The sequence below is a fragment of the Pseudochaenichthys georgianus genome, chromosome 17 (assembly GCF_902827115.2).
Source record: "Pseudochaenichthys georgianus chromosome 17, fPseGeo1.2, whole genome shotgun sequence".
Classification (NCBI taxonomy): domain Eukaryota; kingdom Metazoa; phylum Chordata; class Actinopteri; order Perciformes; family Channichthyidae; genus Pseudochaenichthys; species Pseudochaenichthys georgianus.
Genome location: NC_047519.1, coordinates 20,259,462 through 20,280,066, shown reverse-complemented (window position 1 = coordinate 20,280,066; position 20,605 = coordinate 20,259,462). Strand labels below are relative to the sequence as shown.

General features: G+C 41.5%; 1 protein-coding gene across 1 annotated transcript in view; it reads left to right on the top strand.

Annotated features, from left to right (window-relative positions):
* Positions 1-387: 387 nt before the first annotated feature.
* Positions 388-20,605, top strand: part of dnah9l (dynein, axonemal, heavy polypeptide 9 like) — a 49,360-nt gene continuing 29,142 nt past the window's right edge. Inside the window, exons 1-42 of the mRNA XM_034104850.1 lie at positions 388-687; positions 1,449-1,592; positions 2,770-2,960; positions 4,520-4,715; positions 5,112-5,211; positions 5,374-5,585; positions 5,679-5,912; positions 6,867-7,034; positions 7,503-7,619; positions 7,861-7,998; positions 8,287-8,411; positions 8,495-8,690; positions 9,412-9,516; positions 9,638-9,829; positions 10,451-10,651; positions 11,410-11,745; positions 11,828-11,905; positions 11,984-12,039; positions 12,147-12,267; positions 12,374-12,543; positions 12,934-13,156; positions 13,264-13,380; positions 13,586-13,672; positions 13,758-13,916; positions 14,120-14,203; positions 14,297-14,455; positions 14,691-14,813; positions 15,161-15,283; positions 15,442-15,666; positions 16,215-16,433; positions 16,654-16,821; positions 17,043-17,168; positions 17,262-17,369; positions 17,532-17,663; positions 17,743-17,903; positions 18,380-18,536; positions 18,661-18,806; positions 18,904-19,020; positions 19,105-19,243; positions 19,629-19,721; positions 19,887-20,081; positions 20,383-20,460. Of these exons, the coding sequence (XP_033960741.1) occupies positions 388-687; positions 1,449-1,592; positions 2,770-2,960; positions 4,520-4,715; positions 5,112-5,211; positions 5,374-5,585; positions 5,679-5,912; positions 6,867-7,034; positions 7,503-7,619; positions 7,861-7,998; positions 8,287-8,411; positions 8,495-8,690; positions 9,412-9,516; positions 9,638-9,829; positions 10,451-10,651; positions 11,410-11,745; positions 11,828-11,905; positions 11,984-12,039; positions 12,147-12,267; positions 12,374-12,543; positions 12,934-13,156; positions 13,264-13,380; positions 13,586-13,672; positions 13,758-13,916; positions 14,120-14,203; positions 14,297-14,455; positions 14,691-14,813; positions 15,161-15,283; positions 15,442-15,666; positions 16,215-16,433; positions 16,654-16,821; positions 17,043-17,168; positions 17,262-17,369; positions 17,532-17,663; positions 17,743-17,903; positions 18,380-18,536; positions 18,661-18,806; positions 18,904-19,020; positions 19,105-19,243; positions 19,629-19,721; positions 19,887-20,081; positions 20,383-20,460 (6,519 nt within the window). The remainder of the gene's footprint in view (positions 688-1,448; positions 1,593-2,769; positions 2,961-4,519; positions 4,716-5,111; positions 5,212-5,373; positions 5,586-5,678; positions 5,913-6,866; positions 7,035-7,502; positions 7,620-7,860; positions 7,999-8,286; positions 8,412-8,494; positions 8,691-9,411; positions 9,517-9,637; positions 9,830-10,450; positions 10,652-11,409; positions 11,746-11,827; positions 11,906-11,983; positions 12,040-12,146; positions 12,268-12,373; positions 12,544-12,933; positions 13,157-13,263; positions 13,381-13,585; positions 13,673-13,757; positions 13,917-14,119; positions 14,204-14,296; positions 14,456-14,690; positions 14,814-15,160; positions 15,284-15,441; positions 15,667-16,214; positions 16,434-16,653; positions 16,822-17,042; positions 17,169-17,261; positions 17,370-17,531; positions 17,664-17,742; positions 17,904-18,379; positions 18,537-18,660; positions 18,807-18,903; positions 19,021-19,104; positions 19,244-19,628; positions 19,722-19,886; positions 20,082-20,382; positions 20,461-20,605) is intronic.

Genomic DNA, 20,605 nt, shown 5'->3' with positions numbered 1-20,605 from the left:
CCTCTGAAGGCTCAGGTTACAGGATAGGGTTGCAGGCCTTACAGGCTTCACAAACAGCCTCCACCATGCAGGGTAATGAAGCCAGCCCCTACTGCGTTGTCACAGTGACCAGTGAACCTATCCATCAAGGTGTGTATCAATTTTCCAGCTGCTCTGGAGAAGAGACAAGCAGCATATAGTTGGGACAGCAGAAGAAAAGCGTGCATCACTGTTATGACTGGAGAAACGTCCATTTATAGCGTCTGATCTTAACAAGAATTGAGGTGAGTTAGCACCTTTCATCGCACTTTATATGATTCTTACAAGTGCAGTGTCAGTCCTCTACACTCCAAATCAAGTAGTATCTTTGGACTTACTGTATTTCTAATTCCGACCAGGTGAGTCTTCATGGCGGAGGCAGCAGGTCCCAGAAGTAGCAGTAGAGGTGTGGGCAGTGGAGAGACTGGAGGAGTACGTGTCCCCCAGGATCCCTCTCTCAAAGCTGGGGTGGTGTTATCAGACGAGAGGGTGGACTTCGTACGGGAGCAGGCCTTCTGTGTGCTGCGAGTGAAGATCGATAAGTGGAACCGCTTCATCGGAGCAGAGGAAAACCAGAAGGTGATACTGGATTACCTGGACCACATCTGGACCAACAGACTGCTGCTGTACACCGGACCTGGAGGGACATTGCATGCAGGGGACGCACAGGTAAGAAAACACACATATGCATAAAATCAGTTTATAAGAAGATCAGGCACCTTTTTTTCAGTTCCCTATTCAGAAAGTAAATTTTGCACCTTGAGTAAATACTTATTGGTTTATTCTGTATGCACTGTAGGGGTATGTTAGACATTCTGTATACGAATATCCCTGAGGTAAAGGTAGGCCTACTGTGCGTACATACGGCTGATGATGGCACATTTCACTTGTATCTGTTTTCTTGCATGGCAGGAAGACACACAATTCAGTCAAATTAGATGAAACCTAAAATTCCTAATTTTCATAAACACAGTCACGCACACACAACTTTATACAACTTTGACAAAACAATGAGCAGTCATGCGGTGATATACAGTAAGTCATAACAACATGTGTAGTAGGGCTGCTCAATTAATCGTATTTTAAATCGCAATTACGATTATGGCTTGCAAAGATTACGAAAACAACTTAAAATATAACGATTATTTTTTTTATTATTATTTTGGTTTTTGGTTTTTCAGTTGAGTTATACTTAAAGTTCAGGGTAATCAACTGTTAAAAACATACTGTTTACATTTTTTTAATAATCGTGATATTTATTGACCCAAATAATCGAGATTATGATTTTTGCCATAATCGAGCAGCCCTAATGTGTAGTGTTTTTGATTTAACCTCCATCTAAAATTCAAATTTTCTGAAATAAGTCACTACTTATTTCTAGTGCTTTCAATGCTGTTGAAAGCATTCCTACTGTTTTTGAATCTGTGAAGACATCTCCACCATGGAAGACCAAGCTACTGTGTGTGCTGAAGAAAGGCGTGAAGAGAATCTCACGCCAGCGATTCAGACATGAACTCCGGCTGGGGGAAGTGGCTGGATACCCCATGGAGCACCTTCCTGTTGTCATCTCTGAGGTGGGCTAGTGTGTGTCTGTGAGTGTCACAGTGATATACTAATTCAGGTTGGTGGGAGCAAAGATACTAAGAATACTTGAGGAATAGGACGAATGCTTGGTTGGTTTGCAAAGCTGTAAACAGTATGTGTCCTCTTCAAAAAGCTTATGTGCAGTGGTGTCAAGTCACTAAGTATATTTACTCTGTACTTAAGTACAATTTTGAGAGACTTGTACAAAAAAAAGTATTTCATTGAATATTTCAATTAATTGCTACTGTGTACTTCTACTCCACTACAATTCAGAGGTAAATCATGTACTTTTACTCTACTACGCATATTTAATAGCTTTACTTACTTTGCAGATTTTGACTAATGATGTGAAATATAATCAATGCTTGAATAAGACTTTTAATTACACCTCGAGTCATATTCACTAATCTGCAGCATACAATGCAATTAAAACGAGCTGCACCTTTAACAGCTTTAATAAAAAATGCATCAACCATTCCCAACCAAATCAAAACTAATCATATAAATATTCTGAAATGGACCACTATGCAATAAAGATTTATTTTCTTTTTGATACTTTAGGTATATTTTGATGCTAATAATTTTGTACTTGTACTTGAGTAATATTTGAATGAAGGACTTTTACTTGTAACAGAGTATCCCTACACTCTGGTACTTCTAATTACTTCCTGTAAGGGAAACTTCTGCAGCAATGGAGAGTCAGGACTCAGAGAGACACGAGGAGAGTTGGAGCTTTGATGTCAAACAATGATGTTTATTACAAGGATACGGCCGGAGAATTCATATCACAAGTCACAGCAGCAAAAGGTTCTGACTGCACCGGTGGGTTGTCATGTCAATTCTGATCAGCCTATCTCTCGATAAACTAGTTTACAGAGAGGTAATGAGCATATTGGGGGAGGCGTACACATCTGTGGAGCTACAGGAGATGTCTCTCACATCTGTGGAGCTTAGAAAGCCAGTGTTCCCACAGTCGTAAACTCCCCTATCAGGCCATAACACTTGACACTGAGTGCTGGAGCACATTCCTTAAAGCTGGCGTCACAAACAGGATTTGTTATTAACGTCAACAGGCAATAAGGTTAAATATCTTAGGAGTAAGGAAGACATATTCTCTAACAGGTACAAGATCTGAGTCTTCCACCTCTGCTTGTATGTACTGAATAGGTGCTGGTGTTTGTGCTGTCCAACGGTCTGAACCATGAGGACTGGCCGCGGGTGGTGTCCGATGACATCCACAGGCACCTGGAGAAGCTGAGGAACAGGGTGGTGACGCTGAGAGGGCGCGCGGAGGGGCGGACCCTGCTGCCCCTGCCGCTGAGCGTGGAGAGGGCCCGGCACGAGGACATGGAGCTCAGGTCGGTGTGTGCGGGCCAGGCTAATAGATTAGCTAAGTGTGTATATGTTACTGCATAATCTATGACGCTGTTTCGTTTTGTCAATGAGAGTGTATTATGTTCGTTAAATTAAATTGTTTTGCGTAACACAGGCCATTTGACAACACTCACCGCGTTTCCAAGATTAGGTAAATGCTCCTTTTGCATCTCAACCACATCCATGCTTTCAACTCTGTTCAAAAGCACCCGGATGTGACACACTTCCTGCATGCCAGTAACACAATAAAATACTTTTCTTTTTTTAAACGTACATAGAGCTTATTGTTTTTTTATATTTATAAGTTTCAAGACATTTTTACAACAAGAAAAACTGTCATGATAAGCAAAAAGAAAACTGAGAACTGTTTCCAGGTGGGTTCCCAGTTAACTCACTTACTGGGCGTCAACCTCTCTCTCCCCTCTGTCTTTTTCCGGTTGTACTAACAATCTGTAATTTCCAGGTGCCATCTTTGTTTACTTTTGATAGTTACCAATATACACGTATGGAGTCCATTGAGAGTACTATCCAATGGAACAGAGAGATGTAATTGAATAAGGATTATCTTCAAAACACTGTAAGTGTTGGATTGTGGACCTGGTTTGAAAAGTGAAACTGCTCGACACAGACGGTGATGTCAAAGATGAGAGCGGAATTAGGCAAACTACGAGATAGGAGCGTAAATGAGTAATGTCAACATTGTGTTGCATGTTAAGAGATGAGACAATGTGAGAGCATTGATATGATAGATCTCAATTGTTGAACTGAAATAGTTTTTTGTTTTAAATCTGTGTGTTTTGTCCTATATAACTGTTTTTGTATTGCATATAAGCTGGCTATTGTACTCGTGTGTGGCAGTTGTCCTTCTCTGCCTGTATGGTTTCTGTTTATTCTTGTAGCCATCATACAACAATGAGACTATCATATGGTTGAATAAAGGATTTGTATGCTAGCATTAGCTAATAATGTCATCAGGGTGAGAACAATTTTTTAAATTCAGACTTTTCTCATGTAGCTTTTTTGGAGGTAACATGTAAACTTGTGAAGAGGCACTCATTAGGCTATTTCTACTGGTTTGTGCATTCTATAAACCCCCTCAGTCCCCTCATCATTACATGCAGAGAGAGTGGCAGAGAGGTTGTTTGGCTAAATATGTTTGGTCTGTATAAATCATTGATGCTTTATCTGACTGAGGTTTGTGCAAGTTTGAATCTAGAGCCCTGCAAATTGATAAATCCATGGCGCTGTCCGTGGTGCTGAATTAGCACTCTTTCTACTGGACTTGCGACCTTCTGTGAGTTTTGTGTACTGCTACTATTTGTAGGTCATACATGAGTAAGTTGCTGATTCCCAAACAAGTAGTTCCAGTAAACCCTGTTTGTGTCAAACTTACAAGAAAACACCTTACCCTAAAAAGACTATGATTCCATTTACATGTTACTGGAACTATATTTTAGTCCCATTTGTAGTTTACTTTCTTTACTTTTTCTCACCTGGAGCCCATATTGCCATATTTACCCACACCCCTCTCTGTCTCCCTTAGCCCCACTGGTTGGCCATTGGACCGTGGCTTGTTATACTCCATAGAAACTCTGATAGTTCAGTGGTCTGGACAGATATGGACCGTCCTGAAGAAAGACTCTGGTGTGCTGCTGCTCCGAGGAGACCACCCAGGCCCCAACGTGGAGCTCCAGTTTTGGACCACTCAAAGGGAAAACCTGCTGGGCATCCAGTCACAAGTATGACACTGTTTCTGTGGAAGTGGGTGGGGGGGCAGTCAGTTCAACTTGTTATCTGTAGCTACGGTCCTTAGGGCACCAGTAGATTTGTGTTTAATTCATAGACTGAGATATTAGATTCCTAAATACCAGATGTTCCACAGTTTGAAATGCCAGATCTATTAAATGTCAGTAGTGTTGAATTGATTTGCGTGACATAGCAATAACTCCACTAATGATTCCAGTTACAAATTCATACGTTAATTACAAAGTCCCAGTATGTCACCAAAGAAGTTTGAACTCTATAGAAGAAGCATTTATGGAAGAGGTGTTGTATTGAAATGAAATACATTGTACAGGTGTATCAAATAAAGTTGCCACTGAGTGAACACCCTGCTACCATTTCCCCGTGTTCAGATCCAGAGTCCTAAAACAGAGCACGTCATGGAGATCCTTAGAAGAGTCAATAGCAGTTACTACTCCTCCTTCAACGAGATCTGCGTCAAAGTCGATGAGGGTAAATCAGCAATACTCATCCTTTATCAGTGCTAAATAATTTACTCACATCCCAACCTCTCCTTACGTTTTGATGTAAGAAACAAATTAGAAGCAATATTTTTAACTTGCCTTCTTCTAGGTTTAAGTTATCAATCACTATTTCTGTGTGTGATTTTCCTAGCGGTGCTGGAGGCAGAGGACATAGATCTGTATCTGCGTCCTCTGAGGAGACTGATCGGCAGCTTGGAGGAGAGGAGTATCCCACAGGTAGACGCTCTACTGCCTCCTCTTTTCCACACACTCTGTCTCATCTGGAGCCATTCTCAATTCTACTGCACTCCACAACGAATGGTGGTCCTCCTGCAGGAGTTCTGCAACCTGATCATCGAAAAGGTACACTGATGCATCTCTGTGTGTATGTTGTATGTATGAGAGGGGGAGATGATATCAATGAGACTCTTAATATGGTTGTGTGTCTGAATCCAGGCCATTGCCTACCTTATCCCTGAAGAGCTGTTTAAGATGGAGTTGGAGGAAGGGGTGGAGAGAGTCCAGATAACCATCTTAGTTCTGCGCACCTTCAAGAAGTTGTTTCACACTCACCGCCAGCGCATCCCCCAGTACTACAGACACAGCCAGTTCGTCAAGCTGTGGGTCTTTCCGGCTGCGCTTGTGTTTCAGCGGTCGGACCGCATCATGGAGAGGCTGCTTATGATCGAGGTGCACGTCTTAGTTTGTGTTGGTTTCATTGGAACAGTTAAACATGTGCACATCAGGCTATTTCTAAGAATATGACCATGACCTCTAGAGCAGTGGTTCCCAACCTGGGGGGCGAGCTCCCCTTGGGGGTGCGCCAAAGATCACAGGGGGTGCGCCAAGCCTCAGATGATTTGAGGCCAAATATCATATTTAGACTTTTTTTTATTTAAAAATAAAAATGGTTTACATATAATTGTAACGCAATACACGATTGTCGCTACATTACAATAAAATAATTGATTATTTAATTTTAATAAAAAATCAAGTTAGTAGCTAATAAAGGCATAAAAAGACAGAAATGTATAATTCTTTCTTTAATAGAAATGTTTCTTCTGCCCGTAAAGTGTCCAAACCAGGCTTTTCTGGATAAGCACATGTTTAAAACATAGTCATTGTCCATGCCGGTTTCAGTTGGATTATTTGTCACAGTTGCTCCGATCAGATCGTTCTCCTCCATTTTGTAGATTATTTACGACTTTTGAATCCACATAAACACATCGGCAAAATCCGGCTTACTTTGAGCATGTGTTTTAAACAGTTTAATCCCTTTGTGAATTGTTTCCACTTCCGCGCCGTCCTTTAATTTCTTCATACAGCGGGAATCCAAATGAATTAATCCTGAGTCCAATAACCATCAAAGTCACTCCAATAGTGCTCCTTAATTACGCTTTCATCCTCCTCTAACAAAATACTTCACATTCCTCCAGTTTGTGAGAGTAGTTGTAGCATTTTTGAGACTTTGAAACTTTAATTACCCAACTTCCAACAGGAGCCCCCCCGGCTCTTGGGAAAAAAGGTTGGGAACCCCTGCTCTAGAAGACACCACTCTGCTTAACTGCTATAGATAATGTTTCGATGTATTTGTGAACCCTACAGAGAGTTTTTTTCTAATTATGATATATATTTTCTTTGTAGGAACTTTTTGCAACAGCGCTGGACTTTCTGAAACTGGAGAAGGTTGAAGTGGGTGGATCCAGAGGGAAAGTCCTGAGCGAGATGGTCTTCAGCATGAGCGAGGAGTTTCATGACCGCTGGAGGGCCCTCAGAGAGAGCAAATACGACCCCCTGGACTATAGTAATGATGTGAGGCTCAGTGAAATTGTGTGTTAGACTTGTCTTTGATATCACACTGCTATGTAAATCAATAAGCCCCAAAGGCCTGTGAATCACAGCAATTTAAGTGGCACTGACAGGCACAGCCGAATAATGAAAAATAAAAATTAGATGTTATTTTTCAGCCCAGCAGTACACTAATTGAAAAGGAACAAAGCAAAGTGGTTGCCAAGCAACACGCCGAAAATCTGTGACAGCCGTCATTATTAGTCATTGAATTATTTTATTTAATCTACTGGATATTTGACAGCTATTTTATACAAGCTTCCAATATAACTGAGCCAATTAAATGTGGAACTGAATCAGAAATTGATCTCAGTTCTGAAATATGTTTTAATGTACTGAAGATAAAGTTCAATAGATGGACTCAAAGCTGTGAGATGAGGAATAGGTTTGAACATATCCAGTGTTTCCTGTCTAATGCCATCTTGTGTCCAGGACTTTGTGCATCACTACAGACGCTTCATGGAGCAGAACAGGGACTTTGACCAGAGGCTTGGAACTGTCCTTAAGCTGGCCTTCCAGCACTCCAAAAACCTGACGTCAACCTTTAAGGTAATGTGTCCATTACTGTATTTATATATCTCTAAGTCATTTGTCGACAAGGTGTTGATACGTTGCATCTTTTTAGGATCTGTGTTGTTAGATGTTAGAAAACTGTTGTCCTTTTAATCAGCTGAGAAGCGTATATTTATACATTGATTCTGGCTTAGACTAATAGCCAGGAATGGCCCAATGGTCATTCTACCTAAAGTTTTCTAAAAATGTCTTGTTGTTTTCGTTGTGTCCAATCTAGTTGTTGAAGATTTTCAGCACCCTGCTTGAGAGGCCCATGATCCACCAGCTGTTCTCTCCCAACTACAATGTGTTGTTGGATATGTTTCACCAGGAAGTAGACTACTGCCAGTGTATACTGGATAAACACAGAGATGGGGTAAGAGAGATTAAAAGGAAATAAATATTCTCAAAGATTTAGAAATTCGAAGAATGGCACACCTACTTTTGAATACACAAAAATACAGCCATAGAATCTGATTGCAGCATCACTAAACTATGCCGTAATAGTCTGTCTCAATCGTAGATGTCTCAATTTGGTAAGAAACCTATTGTATTGTGATTCAGAATTGAAATGTGTGCCACAAACTCATTTGAATCTTTTTTTAATTTAAAGTAATGAATGACTCCATTATCAGCCAAGTTAATTCAGCCTTTGTGTTTCTAGCTGCGGTCAGGCTGTATTGTCTTGGGGAAGAATATGCCGTATGTGGCCGGGAACCTCAAATGGTCCCAGGAGCTTCGGATTCGCATCCTCACCAACAGGAGCAAGCTCAGCGAGCTGGCCAATATGTACGGATAGACACCATTATATCATGTTGCTACGTTCACAGCAGATCTGTTGTTGAGTTTACTATATGCTGTATATCTTCCAGGCCTCTGGGGTCAGCTGAAGCAGACGACGTCCTCCGAAAGTGTCAGCATGTTCTGGAGGTTTTGGACCAGCATGATGAGGAGCTGTTCTCAGAGTGGACTGAGGGCCTCCAGGAAATCTGTGAAACCCACCTGAAGGACCCCCTGCTCACACTGGACGCTGACACAGGCCTGTTTCAGGTCAACTTCAGTACTGCAGTAAGCGCAACGTTTTAGAAGTGGCAATCACCAAATATGAATACAATTTAATTGTATAACTAAGTATAAAGGTAGAATTGGTGCAGCAGTGTGCCTCAAGTCGTCCCTGCTAACTCCTAGTATGGATGTTACATACAGGAATGTATAATGGGAAATGCATATTAATCATTGGACTATGCAAGTCATTCCATGATTAACATGTTAAGTTAAGCCACAAATAAGAGGTTTGATTATTTTAGATATACAGTTTATACTATTTTATGCTTCAACATGTCACTGATTTCCACAATATGATATTGATTTAGCCTGTCCTCAAATTATAAAATACTTTATATTTGCCACAATTTCATTTCTCAGCATTAAATGCCTGGTGTGTCTGTTTTTGTCAGATAAAAAAAAATCCCAAACCCACTCAACATCAAATAATGAAACAAGGCAAAGCAGAAAGAGCAGCAGCAATCATTTCTTTTACCAGCGTTGTCAGAAGTAGGCACTTTAATTCAGGGATAAACAACGAATCAGATGTACTGTGAGCATTTATCTCATTTAAAACATTTGTGCGCTTTGTTCCAATGTTAATGAGATTTCCACTCTAAGATGTGTATCCTATTTGTTTTGATGTTTTGCTTTCACAGTTAAAGTAAACAATACAAGTAATTGCTACATGGATTAACAAATTTGATTGTTACATTTCTCACCCTCTCTCTGCGCCTGTCCCCAGTTGACATCAGTGTTAAGGGAGGTGAAGTATCTGGGTATGCTGAAGAACGAAAACATTCCCAAAGCAGCTCTCCATCTCTACTCCAAACGGGAGAGACTCTTCATGGTGGGAATACATTGCTAGTGTCGCATTGTATAAGTATCAAACCGCTATATTTGTCAGCTATGTGGCCGGTGAAACGGGGTGTAAATAAGTTTAAGGCTTAACGCCGCATTGTATCCTGTAGTACACACAGACACTGACTTTGGTGACCCAGTGGTACAACAAGCTGCATAGCACCATCCTGGCGGTGGAGCTGGGGTTAGTGAAAGATGAGATGGATGGGACAAGACGTCAGCTGGAGCCGGCCCTCCAGGAGCTGAGCTGGGCTCGAGACGACCTGTGGGACTACATCCAAATCACACGAGACCTGGTCAAGGTACTGAACGTTTATTTTGTATGGTAGGGAAGTATTTTGACTATGTTAACGAGAAGGGCCCTTTTTATATCTCTTTCAAATGTTGTTTACATCAATGAAAAATAATTTGTTGGGACATCTCACATTTGGAATACAATTAAATGGGTTCTTCCCTGGCCCAGTATTTGTATCTGTAGTCAAACAGACAAACAAACCGACAAAAAAAAACAAAGCGCATAACACTGGTGAGTTTTTGTATTCTTTATTTGGGGTTACATTATATTAAAAGTACAGTTTTGAAAATCATATCTCTTTAGTGACCCGAAAATGGCAAATTAAATACAGAACAACATGTGTAGTACATAGGGGTTGTTTGAAATGACAAATATCTTCACATACTTCTCCACATGATTCTGCTGACAGACATATATAAAGTAGTGGTTTAATTGAGATCGTGTTTTTCAATAAAAATATGAAAATCTGCTTTATAAATGTTGCCTGCCAACGTAGCATGAATCCAGGCATTCAAGCCAGCTTTCGTCTTTATGGCGAACACTCCTAAAAGAGAAAAGCAACATGCAGCTGTCATCCAAAGGGAATTTAATTACCGGTTGTAATAGTTTCTCTATTTGCTGTCGCCAGAGCATTTCAAGTCGTGTCCAGACGAGTAAAGCTAATGTGGAGGCCATCCAGGCCCTCATGGGGAAATTCAGCCACCGTGCCTTCATCACCAGAAAGAGCCGTGGATCCACTCTCCTCCTCTTCTCTGACATTGAAGAGAGTGTTTCCAAACAGCACACTCTCATCACCAGTACAGGGGAGGAAATACACACTCTGCTGCAGGTATATTCTCTCACCTTACTTTGTATATGTCTCTCATATTCTTATATTTTTATCGGATCAACCTTGTTACAAGAAATATAAGAAAAAGTTTCTGGCATGCATCTTCAAATCCAAAATGGAGAAAGTAAATGCGGCTAATTTCACAAGAGCAATATTCAAGTAACATTTTAAACAAATTTGTACTTGAATATTTTGAGTTGTTAAATGCAGCCCCTTTTTACATTATGAATGAAATGTCACCTATTATGCAAAATCAATTTGTTCATGTCTTTTCTCCATCAACATGTGTCCCCTCTGTGTAAAGAGATTCTGAGAGTTTCAGGAAAAAAGATTCGCTCACATTTTGTCCTGATCCATTTATATGAAAGCCTGTCTGAAAATGAGCTGATCAGATTTTGGCCACTTTATGATGTCATAACAATTTTTTTGGCTTGTGTAACTATTAGCCAATCACCAACCAAGGTAACCCCCGCCCACCTTATCACCTGAATCTCCTCCTAGAGCACCTTTGTGTTCTTTTTAACCAAATATCTCTCAGAGGGGTGTGGGGACTTCAGAGACATGTTTTAACTATAATCTAGTGATGAAAAAGAGTATAATAGGGGCCCTTTAAGACTCTTCTTATTTTTGTATTCTTTGTTCAACATGGAACATGCAAGAAACATTTCTATCACAAATGTAATGTAAGACAGGATGAGGAATGTAATAACAAAAGATCATTTTGAGGGTAAAGTATTATTGTATCCCCTCCCCTCCAGGAGAGCGAGTCTCTGCTGGGTGTGGCAGACCTGAGCAGCCGTGAGTGGCAGGGCTACACAGACTATGTGGACCGGATGATCCTGACAGGCTTCTCCAGTGCTGTGTGTTGCTCCCTGCAGTACCTCATGGACAACACAGACGCATCCCAGCGTATCACACCACTGTTCGAGGTCCAGCTGGTACTCAACAGCAACGAGATGACCTTCGACCCCTCGCTGGACTCCAGTCAAAGCGGTAACTTCTATGATATTGTGGATAAGATGGTGGCCAACATCACCAACATGGCGTCCTTCATTCCCAGAGTGGCCAAGCATAAACAGCGGGATAACTATCAGGTGCTGTACAGATTGGATTATAGGGAAGATAACATATATCCACACACCCTGTACTACCCTAAACTGCTTTCTCCTCTTGTAGTGCGATATAAATGAAATGGAGGATGTGTCAGAGATGTGCCATGTTATCCGCTCACGGGCACGCATAGCTATTGCTAAGGTAAGATTACCTGTCAACACATGGAGACATATATGATGCTTTCAGGCTCACCGTTTTAAAGATTGTGTTGCCTTTCAGGTCAGAGAATATCAAGGATCCTTTGCCAGCTACCGCTACCTCTGGACAGATGACAGGTCAGATGTTTTTTAATCTTTATCACATTTGATATACAGGTTGGTATATCAGGTTGGTATATCTAAAAACATATTCTAAAGGAATCCTTTCTTTGCCTTTATCACAGGTCTGAATTCATGAGGCAGTTCCTACTTTATGGCCATGTGTTAAGTACAGAGGAAGCGGAGCTGTATGCTGACTACGAGCTGAAAAAGAATCCACCCACCCTCGACAACTTCAAAGAACAGGTGTGCCTCATGTTTTTCACTTCCAAAAGCCTTTATTCAGAATTGACTTTAGTCTTTTTTTTCTTCGATCAATGTGTCTGAGTCACCGCATCATTGTTCATTGCAGATCAACCTGTTTGAGTCTCTGTATGTACGAGTGAGCAAGATGGAGGACAGGAGGGTGTTTTGTGGCTGGCTACAGCTAGATATCAGACCCTTCAAGCACACACTGATGAATGTCATCAAGAGATGGAGCTGGATGTTCAAGGAGCACCTGCTGAACCACGTGAACCAGAGGTTAGCATGCACAAGCACACACACATACTGTACTGTATGTATTCTACATAGACAAAAGATACACAAAGAGATAAGAACTGCTTCAAAATGTAGAAAAGAGATGGTGAGTTTTTAAAGAAATTGTAAAAGTGCAACACCATATTTGAGGTAAACAATTGTAGGTTTTGTTATACATTTCCAACTTGGATATAAAACATTATCTGAATATAACCTTCCCTGGCACTGTAGTTTAATTGTTTGTTACCTACAATCGCCCTAATATGCAAATGTCCACTGTCTGGTTGTGGTTATAGGACACAATATCAAAACCCTTACTAAAAGCAATCTGTTTTAACTCTTAAACTAAGGATATGTACCATACCATTATCCTCCTTTCTCTCTTTCCCACAGCGTGAGAGAATTATCCTCCTTCGTCCAGGACACGGCCAGTGGTCTTTCTGAAAAGGTGTCAGATGGCGACTATGCAGGCCTGGTGGACATCATGGGACACCTCATGGCCATCCGAGACAGGCAGATCAGCAACGATCAGCACTTCAAACCTCTCAAATCCACTGCGGAGCTCCTCAAGACCTACGGACAGCAGCTGCCAGAGAGCGTCTACACGCAGCTAGAAGTGTGTACCCATGCACAAAATACACACTTTTCCACGGGTGCTGGCAGACATGCTACTTACAGTATATCATTACTTTACATTCTTCCTTTTATTACCGTGAAACACAGGAGCTGCCCGAGAAGTGGAATAGTCTGAAGAAAATTGCATTCACGGTTAAACATGAAGTGGCGCCACTACAATCCAATGAAGTTTCAGTTATTCGCAGGAAGTGTGTCCGGTTTGAGGTGAGGCTATGTGTGTGTATGTGGGGTAGGATGTCAGCGTTGTATGCCCCCTACAAAGAGCTCAATATCTGACATATAAACCTTTCTTTCCTGCATTATATATGACTGACTCCACCCCACCCCCCAGTTTGCACCTTTATAGATGGTGAGATGGAGACAGATATGCAATGAATCCTTAATGGACAGGCTTTTTCTTTTTATTCAGGTGAAGCAGCATGATTTCAGAGAACAGTTTTGTACCGAGTCCATCTTTAGGATCGATGTGGAGGAGCAATATAAACTAATTGATAAGGTGAGCCCTGAGTAGTGCCTTTGAATGTATAATTAAATAAAATCTAACAACACAATTTCAAGCCACAAAACACCTCTGTCTCCAGTCTAATCGAGGAGTAGCAGTGATGGAGGCAGAAATGAAGAAGCTGCAGGACACAGCTGATCTGTTTGAGGTCAGCTTCCCAGACTACAAGCAACTGCGCCAGTGTCGCTCTGACATCATACTGGTCAAAGCCGTTTGGGACATAGTCATCTTTGTGAAGGTAAATGTTTATAAGCTCAAAACAAATACCGTATGTTGGTATTTTCACGAGACGGAAAGGCCTGCGCAGTGAGGCTCAGCCTTTCACTGCGCTTACCCACCTGCTGAGTATTCCTTATCTATAGCTGACCTTTAAGTCCGTAGGGGTGTCGGGCGAAATGTGTTTTCTCAGATCAAATATTTCCATTCTCCTCTCTGTGCCAGACCAGTATAGAAGATTGGACCAAGACGCCATGGAAGGAGATCAACGTCGAGCAGATGGACATGGAGCTCAGGCGATTTGCCAAAGTATAACATGCTTTCATGGCCAAAGATTTTTTACCCAGTAAAGCAAAATAGTATATCACTCTCACACGTATTGACTGTTTCTGTATATATAAGGAGATGAAGATGCTGGATAAGGAGGTGAGGGCATGGGACGTCTACATAGGTCTGGAGTCGACTGTAAAGAACCTGTTGACCTCTCTGAGAGCCGTCAACGAGCTGCAAAACTCCGCTGTCAGAGAGCGACACTGGCAACAGCTTATGAACACCACAGGGGTATGCCACTATCCACTAAGTCTCAAACAATCCTATTCTATAATATTTGATCATTAATCAAGTTCTTCACTTTGATAATTACCATGCTATTGAGTTGAGTTATGTTCTCTTATAATCTACTCTTTACATGCTCAACATTCTTTCAATGTCTAGGCCTCTGACCTGCACAGTTCAGTGAGCCCAATCTGAAATGTGATCGCTCTCATGGCTGCTGTGTATCCCTTTCCATTCTCAGGTCAGGTTTGTGATGGGGGAAGGCACCACCCTGGGGGACCTTTTGGAATTACAACTTCACCGCGTGGAGGACGAGGTCAAAAACATAGTGGACAAGGCTGTGAAGGAAATGGCTATTGAGAAAGTGAGTATCAAAGATAGCATTCAGTTGTATAATAGTGTCCTGTCTGTCAATGTAGTAGCTGCAATGGTTATTCAAATCAGATCACTTGGCAAAGAAGTATATACAAAAAAAAAAATAATAATTCCCCTGAAAAAAAAAACCCTGAATTTAGAGAGAAATTATGTCCAAAATCCCTTTATCATAAATCGTCACAAAGAAATACTGTAAAAATAATTATAGCTCACAATGGACAAATAAGCTCAAATGACACGTTCTTATTCAGAAATAAGATGTATAGCATATGTAGTAACATCATTAAATGTTTAATGTTGGTCTTACTGCACCACTCTAAAGCTACATTTCCTCAGGTTTTGGCCGAGATAACCCAGACGTGGAGTGTCATGTCGTTGTCTTATGAGACTCACAGCAGCACAGGAACCGCTCTGCTCAAGGCCGATGAGAATCTGATAGAAACACTGGAGGACAACCAGGTGAGCGTGATAACTGTGATATCTACTTTATTTCAGTGGTTTAATGCTGAACCTTGCTACATATAGATGATCATGCTTTGGCTTCTGTAGTGCTTTCTGTCATTGTAGAAGATTCGTACAGATCATGATGTAAAGCCACTCCTGTTCTTTCTCTTCAGGTGCAGCTGCAGAACATCCTGATGAGTAAGTACGTGGAGTATTTCCAGGCGGAGGTGAGTGGATGGCAGAAGGAGCTGATGGTGGCCGACCTCGTCATCTCTGCTTGGATGTCCGTCCAACGCACATGGGCCCACCTCAACAGCATCTTCACCAACAGCCACGACATCCGCTGCCAGCTGGCCAACGATGCTGAGCGCTTCCAGGGAATTCACTCCGACTTCCAGGTAACCAGAGGGGGGAAGTACATCTACTCAAGTACTGCACTTAAGTACAATTTGGAGATACTTTTATGCAACTATATACAGTGCTTGAACTCCACTACATGTCAGAGGCAAATATTGTATACATTTGTACTGCCTTTCCTGTGAAAAAGCTTATTTTTTCCGGATTTACTCAGAGATGTAGAAAGAATTAATGTTTCCTATAGGATGAGGAATTGTATCCTACCTAGCTAAACAAACTTTTAGACCGTTTTTTAGCTCAGGAAAAGTTGACTTTTTAGAGATGGGTGTTTCTCAAACGACTGCCACGCTATAAACACATGTCTTACATTATGTAGATTAACTTGCGTAAGGTTTAGAATGCAAGACTTTTACTTGTAGTGGAGTTTTCTCACAGACTGTTATTGCTGCTGTTACGTGAGTAAAGCATCTGCATACTTCTTCTACCACGTGAGCTAACACATAATACATAAGACATGCATCCACCTCACCACATCCTAATGGTGTGTGAAATGTTCTTTTTCTCTGACTTGGCTTCTTTCCCTCCCCAGACCTTGATGACTGAGGTGGTGCAGAACAGTAATATGGTAGAGGTGACTAACCAGCCTGGCTTCCTGGAGAACTTGGAGACGTTGCAGCAGAGGCTGTCTGTGTGTGAGAAGGCCCTGGCCGAGTACCTGGAGACAAAGAGACTCACTTTCCCCAGATTCTACTTTGTCTCTGCCTCAGACCTGCTGGAGATTGTCTCCAAGGGGACACAGCCCAAACAGGTGACTGATCACAATCTGATCATGTTTTCCAAATACTTAAAGGTTCAGCTAATTGTATCAGTTCAATATTTCCTTCCATCCAGTTATTTGATTTGTGGAGAATGATAATATATATAAGGTTGAAAGGCTTACATCCAGTCAAGAGATAACGACTTGTTAACAACATAATATATGAAAATAATGAATGAACTTTATTATATGTGTGTGTTTTATTCCTCAGGTCACTAGACACTTGCTGAAGCTGTTTGACAACATAGCAGATCTTCGCTTTAAGGACTCAGACGGAGGTGGAGGAGGAGAGGAAGACGGGGAGGCAGTGGCTATAGGGATGTTCAGCCGAGAGGGAGAATATGTTCCATTCTTTGAGCCATGTGTCTGCAAAGGACAGGTATTGAAAAACAGAATTAGATGTATGTGTGTGCAAAGTAGATGTACACTCCCTCACTGCTATATTAACATGTCTCTCTTGTTTATAATATGCACAGTATGTACTTTATCGTGTGTGCAAACATTTGCTATGTGTAATCATGCTGTGCCTTTTCCAATCATTATATAGTATTGAATTCTATTTATATTTCAATGTATGTAACAGTTTGTCTCCTTCTTCAGGCAGAGTGTTGGCTGAGTGCCTTGGAGAGCACCATGCGCTGCACGGTCAGAAAGGAGATCCAGGAGGCTGTCGCCGCCTATGAGGACAAACCCAGAGACCAGTGGATGTTCGACTACCCTTCACAGGTCTGGTAATGCACTGTCTGTAGAAATACAACTTTAACTTTATGAACACCATAATCATCTGTTGTCTGTCTCTGATTGTCTCTCCATTCACAGGTAGGGTTGACTGGGAGTCAGGTGTGGTGGGCCACAGACGTGGGCATTGCCTTTGAGAGAGTGGAGGAGGGATTTGAGACAGCTCTCAAAGACTACAACAGGAAACAGGTAGTGCTATACATTCAACATATTGTTAGGTAGAGCTGCAACTAACTCATCTTTTGATAATTGATTCATCTGCAGATTATTTTCTAGATACACATTTAAATTGTTTGTTTATCACATTTCATTCCAAATGTGTTGTGTTCAGTGATCTTTTTTTGTTTTTAGATCACACAGTTGAACTCACTGATCCACATGCTGCTTGGAGATTTAACTCCTGGGGACAGACAGAAAATTATGACCGTCTGCACTATTGATGTCCATGCTCGAGACGTGGTGGCTAATCTCATCACTCAGAAGGTAAGGCTGAAGTGAAACACTTATCTGCTGAATAAAAGCACAACAACATGATGTTGGTGTAACTCTATGTGTCTTGTAGGTGACAACCGGCCAGGCCTTTGCTTGGTTGTCCCAGTTACGCCACCGCTGGGATGACGAAACCAGACACTGTTACATCAACATCTGTGACGCCCAGTTCCAGTTCAGCTATGAATACCTGGGGAACACTAACAGACTGGTCATCACTCCTCTAACGGACAGGTACACCTGTAGTACTATATGTCACACTGATGCACAAGCACACAGATTGTACACATCATTAAAGAAGTGTATTGGAAAGAGAAAGGTGCCGTGGGACCTCAGTTAAATAGGCAGTGAATGTTATTTACATTGCCCAATATCATTCAGACTCAGAGAGAGGGGGGGGTCCCACAAAGGATAATGATCCAGGAAGTTTCCCTAACAACTTAAAAACTGTACAATGGTTGAAAGAAGGTAACTCATATTAGAAAAAAGGTGTTAATCTGGGTCTAAAGATGAAAACAATAGTGTTTTTTCGATGTCCTATAATCAAAAAAGGGCAAAATAAAGTAGCTTTGAAGTCTTATATCTGACCACATTGTATATCATACCATATTTTTAACATATACTTCAGTCCACTTTGGAAAAGTGTGGATCAGAGTAACTAACCGTGTCAATATTGTTATCATTTCAAATCTCTACCCTGCCTCTGTTAGGTGTTACATAACACTGACCCAGTCCCTCCATCTGACTATGAGCGGTGCCCCCTCAGGCCCGGCAGGCACCGGTAAGACGGAGACCACTAAAGATCTGGGACGTTCCCTGGGTATCATGGTCTATGTGTTCAACTGCTCAGAACAGATGGATTACAAGGTAGCATCGACTGCGCAGATGTTATCCGTAGTGTCTATTTATGTCTTATTTACTCTATTCATTATGCCAATTATAATAAATCCACCCTTAACTAACTCACTTTGTCTCCGCCACATGTCTTCAGTCCATAGGAAACATTTACAAAGGTCTGGCTCAGACCGGGGTGTGGGGGTGCTTTGATGAGTTCAACAGGATCTCAGTGGAGGTGCTGTCTGTGGTAGCTGTGCAGGTGAAGACTATACAGGATGCGGTACGCAACAAGAAGCAAAGGTAGATACCAAAACTGTACTTGTACAAATGAATGTCTTTTGATCCAGGCTGACATTCCTCTGCAGACTCCTCTCTAATTGTTTCTGTGTGCATGTAGGTTCCATTTCCTGGGAGAAGAGATTGAACTGAAGTCAACAGTGGGGATCTTCATCACTCTGAACCCTGGTTATGCGGGCAGGGCCGAGCTGCCAGAGAATCTCAAAGCTCTATTCCGGTCTGATATTTAAACTGACGAGAGATTATTGCAAGATATTACAAATGTCAAAGATTACTCAAATGAGTTGCGTTCACTGTGCAGGCCCTGTGCCATGGTGATCCCAGACTTTGAGCTGATCTGTGAGATCATGTTGGTTGCTGAAGGCTTCATAGACGCTCGTCTGCTGGCAAGAAAGTTCATCAGCCTCTACACTCTTTGTAAGGAGCTGCTGTCCAAACAGGTACATAAACCACTGTAATCGAAAAGCATCTTAACAAATCATAAAGGTCATTTCTCATGAGTAGCTCATTCTCGATATGTTTGATTGAACTTTCCGAGGCTATGGAAATAACATTCCCCTTAGATATAGTGAACTGAGTTTTGTAACTCGTATTCAAATAGTTTCCCACTCTGCTGCACATGGTTAACATATTGGAAAACAAATAACAGAGCTTCTGAATGCACTCTGACCATTCTTGTGTTTCACATGTTTTGTCTTTACGACTGATAAAGTTGATGACTTTGGTCTGCTTTGAAAATCATTTACTGTACCGGAAGATAAAAGATACTTGACACAGTACTTGCTTTCACTGCTTGATCAGTTATGTGTTTCCTTTTTCTATTAGGATCATTATGATTGGGGTTTGAGAGCTATCAAATCAGTCCTGGTTGTGGCTGGGTCTCTGAAGAGAGAGGAACGCAGCAGACCTGAGGAAAAGGTACGCATCAATCTGATGTCAATGAGTAATGCTAATGTCCACACTGATCTCACAGGTACTTGAAATGGGGACAATGTGTGCATTCATGTGGCTTGTGGTTTTGGCCAATCGTGAGTTCCTAATTGCATTTACATTACTTCATCCACGCTGTCATTTCCTGCCCAGGTGCTGATGCGGGCACTGAGGGACTTCAACCTGCCTAAGATAGTGACCAGTGACGTGCCGATATTCCTCGGGCTCATCAGTGACCTGTTCCCTCAGCTGGACGTGCCCAGGAAGAGAAACCCCGAGCTGGAGAACGCTGTGCGCCAGTCAGTCAGTGAACTGCGCCTGCAGCCGGAGGAGAACTTCATACTTAAGGTGCTCCATAACTATGCCATGCTCTGGGGAAGACATGCCTCTGTTTCAGTGTTGCCTGCAATGTGAATACACATATATGTCACTTTGGTAAATACAACTCAGTTCATCACTACAGTATGTTTACAGTTATTTGTTAATAGTTCTAAATTGCACGTTTTTACTTTCTTTTGAAGATGCACAGTACTTTGTTTCATTGGGAACACAAATATACAAATTAATTCATATACAGTACATAGGTCGGTCATTCTTTAAAATAGTATTTATATCATAATCCATTATGATTCACTGTTTGTGTCTACAGGTGACCCAGCTGGAGGAGCTGCTGGCGGTCAGACACTCTGTGTTTGTAGTAGGTGGACCAGGAACCGGAAAGAGCCAGGTTAACTTTTCGATATACGCTGTATCCATTAATACATACAAAATAGGATTTGCACTTTTATTTTAGAAGCCGATTTTGTAAATGATGGCTTTTAAGCTTCTACCAGAACACATATTTCACAGATCTCCCCAAGCTTAAGTCAAGG